The sequence below is a fragment of the Hyalella azteca genome, unplaced genomic scaffold (assembly GCF_000764305.2).
Source record: "Hyalella azteca isolate HAZT.00-mixed unplaced genomic scaffold, Hazt_2.0.2 contig6071, whole genome shotgun sequence".
Taxonomy (NCBI): Eukaryota; Metazoa; Arthropoda; class Malacostraca; order Amphipoda; family Hyalellidae; genus Hyalella; species Hyalella azteca.
Genome location: NW_025936241.1, coordinates 50,986 through 60,688, shown reverse-complemented (window position 1 = coordinate 60,688; position 9,703 = coordinate 50,986). Strand labels below are relative to the sequence as shown.

At 38.0% G+C, this 9,703-nt stretch overlaps 2 protein-coding genes across 2 annotated transcripts in view; one reads left to right on the top strand and one right to left on the bottom strand.

Annotated features, from left to right (window-relative positions):
- Positions 1 to 1,078: 1,078 nt before the first annotated feature.
- LOC108665389 (dnaJ homolog subfamily B member 4) lies at positions 1,079 to 2,731 on the top strand. The gene has a single exon (XM_018152140.2). The coding sequence runs from the start codon at positions 1,191 to 1,193 to the stop codon at positions 2,256 to 2,258; it is 1,068 nt and encodes a 355-aa protein (XP_018007629.1). The 5' UTR covers positions 1,079 to 1,190; the 3' UTR covers positions 2,259 to 2,731.
- A 4,199-nt stretch (positions 2,732 to 6,930) lies between these two features.
- Positions 6,931 to 9,703, bottom strand: part of LOC108665388 (protein split ends) — a 51,825-nt gene continuing 49,052 nt past the window's right edge. Inside the window, exon 17 of the mRNA XM_018152139.2 lies at positions 6,931 to 9,604. Coding sequence (XP_018007628.1) covers positions 9,476 to 9,604 — 129 coding nt within the window. The 3' untranslated portion in view covers positions 6,931 to 9,475. The remainder of the gene's footprint in view (positions 9,605 to 9,703) is intronic.

The window sequence follows — 9,703 nt, the reverse complement described above, 5'->3', positions numbered from 1 at the left end:
GGAACTGCCGTGAAATATATACCTAGTAAACGTGAACAATGAAATGATGATTCAGCATGAAATCGAATTTTAATTTTGTTTAACTAGAAATAATTTTCTTATATTTCTTCTAAAAAAACGTTCGAATTTTGACCGTAAACTAATTTATAGAGACGTGAGCAATTTTTGGTTTTCAATGACAAATAAATGTATCATTTTCTGAGGAGTAAAACATGGGGCAGAACGAAAAATTAACCGTCCTCAATACTATCAACTACTTCGAGTTAAGATTAGGAATTGATAGTCCCATCTAATAAGATACTGTCCTCTTTTTTTAAAGAAGTTTCTGAACGATTTAGAACTTCAATTGCATATTTTAGGTCCTAAAGTTTTTAAAAAAAATTATGATGCCAAATACTATTTTTTATGTTCAAACTCCTGAAAAATCATTCTTTAAATGAGAAATATTGTGCAAAGAACATAACCGAATTGACACAATGGCGATCGTGGCCACAGCCGCGCTTAAATTCAAAAGAATGCAAAACAACCTTTTAATTAAAATCGTATAGCCTTATCGAAGTCTGATTTTTTACAAATAAAATATAGAAAGTGTTTTCCGTGTAAAATATTTGGTCGTATTTGAAGCTAATTATTTGATTACTGACAAAAATGGCAACCCAAACAACAACAGTAGTCTTTGGTGGAGAATAAACTTACCCAAGCTAGAGGCATATATGACTTTTTCTCGATCTTTATATATTGAAAGACGACAAGAAAATGGGCTCATCAAAAATTTATTGAAGGTATATTCATGATCATAGAGCACCAGACGCACTGTATCTTAAAATATCATGAGTTAACCACCACTGCCAACAAAACGCTTCATCTCTCATCTCCAAACTGAGAAACAAAGTTATATATCCGCTATGTGTCATAATTTTTATTGATAAATATTGACTAAAGATAAATTTAACAAATAAAATCCTGAAGAACAATCATGAAAATTGGAGAAGATAAACGAAAATCTGTAAATTTCTAGAATGTTCGGTTTCGTTTATAAGTGAGCGATACATTCCGACGCCAGCTCAGTCAATAGCAGTCAGCCTAAGTGAGTGGTTACCGCTCCCGGTTTTCTGTGTACGACCAATATCCTGTGTGGTAATCAAATTCAGTTCTGAAGTTACATCGAATTAATTTACAGTCATTACACGATGGGAAAAGATTATTACAAGATCTTAGGCATTACTAAAAGTGCCAATGAAGATGACATCAAGAAGGCTTACCGAAAAATGGCGTTGAAGTATCACCCTGATAAAAACAAATCGCCTAATGCGGAAGAAAAGTTTAAAGACATAGCTGAGGCGTACGATGTTTTGAGTGATAAGAAAAAACGTGATATTTATGATCAGTATGGCGAAGAAGGCTTGAAAGGCGGCATTCCCGGAGGTGGTGGTGGACCAACCAGCGATGGATCACACTTCACATACACTTTTTCGGGCGACCCCAGGGAAGTTTTTGCGCAATTTTTCGGTACAAGCGACCCGTTCACGATGTTCATGGGCGGTGATGGCGGCCTGGGAGGCAGCATGTTTGATCGTATGGATGTTGATGATGATGCCTTCAACATGATGGGCGGACGGTTAGGAGGGGGTGGAGGTGGCGTAGGTGGCACAAGAAGAGCTTTCTCTTTCAGCCCTCATGACACCTCCAGGACTGGCCGAGGAGCTAAGCAAGATCCTGCCATTACACGTGACCTCTACGTATCTCTTGAAGAGGTCAACACAGGTGTCACTAAGAAAATGAAAATCACGCGCAATGTTGTCTGCAAAGAAACTAGGCAAATGAAGAAAGAGGAGAAAATTTTGACTATCCAAGTGAAGCCAGGCTGGAAAGAAGGAACGAAGATAACATTTGAAAAAGAAGGAGACCAATCACCGGGCAATATTCCAGCTGATATTGTGTTCATCATCAGAGACAAGCCTCACCAGGTCTTCAAAAGAGATGGTGCCAACTTATCGTTCACCACCAAGGTCACCCTACGGGATGCCTTGTGTGGCACCCGCATCACAGTTCCCACCCTGGACGGTCCCAAAGTTTATCTCGACTACACAAAAGATATCATCAAGCCCCAAATAGTGAAGCGTATCCCCGGCCGAGGTCTGCCGTATCCCAAGGATCCTTCAAGAAGAGGAGACATTCTCGTGCACTTTGACATTCAGTTTCCAGCATCTCTTACAGATAGTGCAAAAGAAATTCTTAGTGAAGTTCTTCCCTTATAAATTTGTATTATAACAATTTTCTTGTATTAGGATTCAAGATCCTCAACATATTTGTTGCTGTAAATCTTTATTTAGTTATCACTACGTCATTCGTGTACGTGTATTTAAGCTCATGATGCTCTGGTACAGCTAGCATAAGATAGGGCTTTAATTTTTTTAGGACTGATTGATCACATTTTGTTTCTTGTCACTTTTGTAGACCAATTTCGTTTATTCTGCTCTCGCTAGAAAAATGTTGCTCGCTTGTATTTATCATTGTTTTACTCTTAGGCTTGAATATCTAGTTAATGTAAGGCGCTAAGATTTAACGGTAGTCATTCAATCGTGTTGAGACGCGATTGTCTAACGGAAAAGTACATATTCTTATGTACGTGTTTATTTTGTTACAAATCATAAGCAAGTCATGGTAGCCTTTAAAAACGTATTTTTATTATGGCTGTGATATAGTGTTGAATAAATTCATTTCGTATAAATTAATGTTTCATTTACCTTCCCTAGGGTCTATTGACTACTGTCAATTCGTTCTGAAAACGGTGTTTTAAATCCATTTTGCGGTGACAATATATTATTGGCACCGATCCTGGCTTTGAAATTGCGCATAACGTATAATAGCATGTACGAGTAGCTGCTATATTTTCTACGTAAATATATGGCCGTCAAAGCTTATCAGGACTTACCCAGGCATCAACCATTAAAATTAATTGACACTAAAATCACTTCAAGATAACGGAAAGGCCACAAATTTCAGGGTTGTTAACTGGCGGACAGTACAACAAATGAATGTCTATGATCTGATACTTTTTTATCTATATCTATAAAAGAGCAGCTTTTAGGAAATCATCGTAAGCATGTCCAAGTGAAATCGTAGAAAACGTCAAAATGAAGTCGAGTCAGTAAATAATTTACCAAAAGAAGGTGCAATTTTAACGAGTTGGCGATGAACACCTTCTGCAATTTAGTAGATTCAAGCGATTGACGGTTCGTTCAACATTGAAATTCGAATAGTTTCATGGACATCGAAAAGAACTATGAGGTCACTCTGAGTTTAAGAATAAATTAGGAAATTCCAAATTTATTTTTCAAAATTAACATTTATTATAAAAGATTTTTAGGGAGAAAATGAGGTGGTGGTAATATAACTGACAGTTATTTTCGGTCATATTGATAGCGGTTATTATCATGCTAGACAATATCGTTACAGGGTGCGTGGCCGAAGACTTCCCTGAAGGATCCACAACGTCGTCTCTACCTGTTTCTGGTCAAGGTAAGATGAGTCAGTGTGGGAGTAAAGGGGTATTATTTCCTCATATGGAGTCTACAGCGCGCGCTGCTCCCTGACAAACCCCAACTCGTGCCATTTGTGCTCTTTACTTCAGTCTTGCTCTAGCCGATCCATGGTTGAACTACTAGTAACTAGTTCAACCATGAGCCGATCCAACCACATCTTGTATCTAAGCAATAATACTGATTCCCATCATTAACAATATTTCCGTATAAATTACGTCATCTTAATAATGTATAGTGTACAAATTAATAGCAAAATGTCATCTTTTGTCAACTTATTTGGCACATTTATATTTAAAAGGTTGCACAGTGCAACTTTATATCTAATTGTTTGTGATGTGAGTCACCGCTGACGTGTGTCTGCCACGTGCCCACGTCGGCCCACTCGCTGCAACAACTTAAAAGTGGATGTGTCATTTTGTTGAATTGAACAATTTCCAAATAAAAATATCAGAAAGTGGAAATATTTTTGTATTATTTCTTATATTACAAGTTGATAGAGAAAATATGCGATAGGTTTTTCCTTCATTCCGTACCGTAAAATTTCTCTTCGTTCGTTGTTGTTGTTGTAAAAGTTCTTAGGTTAGCTTGTCTGCTGGCCCCATGCACGAACGCTTAGGCTTTAGGGTCTCTGGATTCAGAATCTCAAAAGTACTGATTCAAAGTGATTTATTACAGTTCCATGACTGGGTATTTATACTTTTAGGCAAACAATATTTTTTTAATGAAATCCGCATATCATGTATCACCCTGGCACAAAAAATCTCGAATTCAAATGAATAAACTGTTTAGGCCCAGTGGTTACAGTTCAGAGTACCAAGATTGGCGCAGAGAGATGAGGGTTCGATCCCAGCTCTGTGCGCCAGTTTCTGGTGGTCAGAATCGGCAAAGAGGCCGGGCGGTTAAGCACAGCAGAATTGTAGCAGTGAGTTGCGAGTTCGAGACCGCAAAATGCTGTGAATGTTCTGCGATGTTAAGAATCGGCGACAGGCCTACGGCCTAATAAACGCTGGAACCGCTATTATTATATGAATCTTTGCACCAGCATTGTACCGACAAGTTACTGTGCGGCATTAAAATGTAGGGAGGTGTGTGTAGACTGTAGCGTAACATATGTAGAGAGATGTGTGCATTGTAGCTCGGCTTAGGGAGGTGTGTATGCAGTGTATTCGTTATAAAAATTCGAGTAGCCTGCGTAGAAAGCTACGAATCGAGCTTAGGGTGAAGCGAGTTTGTGTTGACTGCGTGGGGAGAGAAGGCTACTCCAAACGCTGGCAAAGCTCCTCAGCCAAAATAGCCATGACGCTATGCGCTATTCTTGGTGTACACGTTCATGTCTTGTGGACGTTCAGCCACTTGTACGCACATGAGGTTAACCGCCAGTCAGGTCTCCATGCACCTTGTTGCACTTGGTCTTCAAACGTGAGCGTCCAAACGAGAGTAAGAAATCATAGCTGTAGAGCTGTTAGCGACCGAAATATTTATCATATTTAAAAATTATGTAAAAAGCGAATGCTGTTATTTTCAAATTTTTTATTCTTGGTCACGCAAGTCTTCATCTCTTTGTAGGTAGCGAGTGGGAGGCGAGATATTGCAAGTGAGATGAGAGCAAAACGTGCCCTACATAAAATAATGAAGGACCTGCAGGCCATAACGGCCACGAAGAAGTCGTACGCTATCCCATAACGTATAAACAAATAAAAGCAGGTTTCATTGCAGAGAATTTGTATTCTTGACCATTTTCTCATTAGTTTTTTTAATATATCGAACAATATTTTCGTCTGCACTGGTAAATCGAAAAGCAGGGTGCCGATGGACATTTTTACTTCGTTTTTTTTTTTTAATGTATCAATCGTTCATTATCAAGTTACAAGCCGCATTGAGTGATGAAATTTGGATTGACATACGTACAAATCATGTAAATAGGATACTATTCACAAGTCAATTTGGTTAAAAACAAAAAACAGAAAATATTTCTAACTAATTAATGATTCATAAAATATTCAATATATCGATAAAATTGATTGATATATTGAAAAACTTATATGAAAATTGTCAATATAGCAAATTCTTTGGTCTTCGATGAAACCTGCCCAAAGGAACAAATTCTGTCAACCTATACTAATTAATAACTAAAATCCACATTGTTTCGGTCTATAACTTTCCTTGATTTCACGCTCATTTGCTCACGGAGATTTGTACTTACAATCTCGCGCAAGACACAAAAATTTTATTCTATATAATATAATCAAATCTAAGTCAACTCAAATCCTGCGATGGTTGTGCAAATTGTCGGATAAATGACGGAAGCCATGTTAGGAGGCGACCTCCCACGCAGTTCTAGTCTTCTCTTACAAATAATTTTGCCCTTGCAGTTTGTTGCCACGAACTTTCCTACAGCTTGCTTCATGTAAACGCGTCAAGCCTACTATTGTCATCTTGCCGATTTATTATTTTTGTAAATTGCATTATTTCCCATGTTTAGTGATAGATGAGTTAAATGATGAGTTTAGTTAAGTTGAAGTTGAAGTGAATTAAAGAAGTTTATTTTAAGTGAATGTGACGATAAACCCACTCCTGAATCAGTCCCACATTTAATTAAAATACATAAACGTGGTTATACTTTAGAGGAATCAAAGATGCTTTGCGTTCACAGACACGTATATATCGCTTATTAGGAATGAGACCAATAAACAGTTATTTTTATGGAGTGATGTACCCCTGTTCCCACGGGACATCAATCGGCGACAGCAGCGCCGCAGTGGCGCAATGCCAGCTCGATGCTCTCGCCGGCACTCTTCTCTTCTCTTAGCAGGTTGAGCTGTGCACATCGTGAAGGCTATGAAGGTGAATATGACAGCCTTTTCTTTAAAAAAAACTTCACCTTACAAAACTGATTTCTTGGCTTTGATAAGACGTAGAAACCGATTATTCAAAATTAAAGCTATTGCTGGATACTCGGAGATATTTTCAATGAACGAATTCATTGTAGTGACGCAATCGCTCGCTTGGACAATATACGAGTATATTAATAAAACCCTCCATATACCATGATACCTCATGATTGAACCCATGTTAGGCCGATAAGCATGATTGAATTAAAATGAAAGGATTACTGGGATTACCATCATCTCTTAAAACACGCGTCAAATGTCATTCTCATTGCTTCCTCTTCAAGCAAACGACGATTAAACATCATGAACGAGCGGTTTCGCGAATTGACGTTCGCTTCAAGTTAATGAGATACATAGTACATTCGATGACAGAGGCCTGAAGGCTCAAGTAGCATGGAGACCAAGAAGCCTCGCTAAAACTTAGGTTGCTAAAGATCGAGTACACGACTTCATGAAGTGCATAGGTATGATAATGAAGGGGAAAAAATCAACCATTTTGTTATTATATTTATTATTCCCCTGCAATAACTTAAATTGGTCACTGGAATTTCATTAAGCATTACTGCTTAAATCTAAGTTATTATGATGGTGGGCCACGAAAGTTATCCAGTGAAGTCAAGATCACAGCCAGGGTTTTCTATTTCTCAACTCCCCTTGGGGCCACTCAGCCCGACTCACCTACCAACATGAAAAACTCACTGCATGTCTCCTGAAACATCACGAGCAGAAGGCTCAAAACATTCTGCAGGTTGCAATAGAGCTTCAACTCTACACTTCACACTAGTTTGAGCAAAAGATGCCTACCTATACGCTTAAATATATAATATATGCGACATACTACTAGCATAGACCGTGTGACGTTAGGCGAAAACACAACAGAGTCCTACTACAGATTTACACCACTTATGAATCATTTCAACAGAAGAATAGCAACTACATCATACTAGTACAAATTATACCGCTAGTTTGTGAGTGCAGAGAGTGCCAAATATACAAAAACTCTCAACACATGTAACACTCATTACAATTGCGAATATATAATTCCAGACGCTGAACATCATTACATACAATATGTACACAATATTGACAAGCCTAATTTGCTGCTAGGTAATTCTTCGCAACCTAATTTGTACAGAGCTAGACAACAACAATCATCGTCCGTACTTAATTAATCTAGAAGTTCTACAGCTATTCCCTCTTTGGCTCGAGTATTTCAACCAAAGAGTTATGTGACTAAAGATATAAATTCACGTCAGACACTGTAACTAAATTAAAGGCAACGGATAATTTCTAGGCAGTCTCCATTAACCTCGATGGAAGAAAATCATAGAAAATCAAATATTATCGCACGTGCAAAGATAACAGCGAAGAAAGTAGTCATAAAAAGCTCAGCAAGAGGTGTTCTTAAGCAAGTCACTAATATTAGAGAGATCAGATACATCATCACGACGGAAATACTACATTAATCATCGGGTGAAATTCCTGATAGCATCCACTTCTCAGCAGCTGTCAGTCTACGAGCACTCATGTGTCATGCATGTTGACTTGTATCGTCAACTATTAATCCACTAATGGACACCGATTTGGCAGACATTCGTGACATGACTGAATCAACCCGTAATAAACCTTTGTAAATCCAAAGAAATTTTAAATTAGGAAACACCAAGTATAGGTATATGTGTTATCAATTAATTAATTAATAACGAACAAGTATTCTGGCCACAGTGGGAAGATACATGGAATCGTGGACCAGTCCGTCCAATGAAATTTTTGACAATTGAACGAAAATGTCTGCACTTAGAAAGAAGAGCTGTCCACATATGGACTACATGAATTTGTTGACTGATCAACAACGAAATGTAGGTAAAAAAAATCGACGCAGTCTCATTACAGCGAAACTGTAATCAGTGCAGATGACAGTCAGAAGATAGCCATCTCTACACAAGAATTATACACGAGGCGAGGCATCACGTCGGGAGGGTTGAGAGAAGGCGGCACGAGCCAAGGCTTTCTTAAGGAAGTGCAAGAAAAAAACTGCAGTGAATTAAATTATCTGTCAGTGATGAGGAACATCCAGATTACAGATAGAATTGAATTTAGCTACAGCGTCTCTTTCAGCATGTTTTCAACGCACCTTTACGAGAGCAAAGGTGCTCCAAGTCTACTGCAGTTATTTTCTTGCGAAGCAGAATCAATGCTGCCAAGAAGCAGGACACAAATTGTCTCAAACCACACAATTATTTGCGCCACTTGATGGTCTGTCGGGCGAGTTGAGTTTTCCGATTATATTGACACTATTTACAAATATCTCTCCTATGATCTCAGTAAGTTTTATTCCACATTGAGTAATTGCATGCAAATGGTATTGCTTGATACATCAAATTCTACTTGAGCATCGGCAGTTTTGAGATCATGATGCATTAGAGGAGTCGTTCTCCGTAAACATGCAAGCGTACTCGTAAAATTCAACTATGATCACGATAATTTTTTTTCTCATCAAACAGCATGCATCAGTACATCAGGTGATTGCTACTAAACTTTACTAAAATTTCATAGTAAGCGAAAACGTAAAATGGAAGTGTGGATCGCAAAAAGCTCTCTGCGGCCTCTAACATAAAATTTCTGGATGACGAGAGAATTGAATTAGAAACGAACGGTATTTTTCATGGATTACTTCATATCATATCAATGTCCTTCGGCTTCCAACAAAAACTACGATTTAAAAAAATATAAACAGAGCACTTTCAATAAAGATTAATTTGTAATTTAACCAACAGAAAATTGTGAAGTTTTTAAGAAACAAAGAAACTTTAGCGCGTCACCCTATAATAGCGAAAAAAAAACGAAGGCAATTACATCGGGAATCAAGGTAAATGACAGAGATGAAAACAATTTACCGTGCTTCCAACTAACGTTTTCGCCCTGATACTCGAAATATTTGAACATTTCATCACTATTTGAACGAGCCAACAGAATCTAAGTTCGCAAAAAGGTGGAAGAGTACTTTTTAAAAGAGTAGATGAAATGGCATATGGCTCTTCAACAAGTTGCAATGACGATGAGGAGATGAGAAACTTCGGCAACGGCTTGGAACGCGTCTGGAGCACAACATTCAAGCGTTGACTTGGAGAACTCGCATGGTGGGAAGATGTGGATCACGAACGTAGGCTGTAAAATATACGAGCATTTTAATACCTAAATACGGTAATTAATGCTGATATATATATATTTTGATATAGTAAGCAAACAAAATGGATAATGCATACT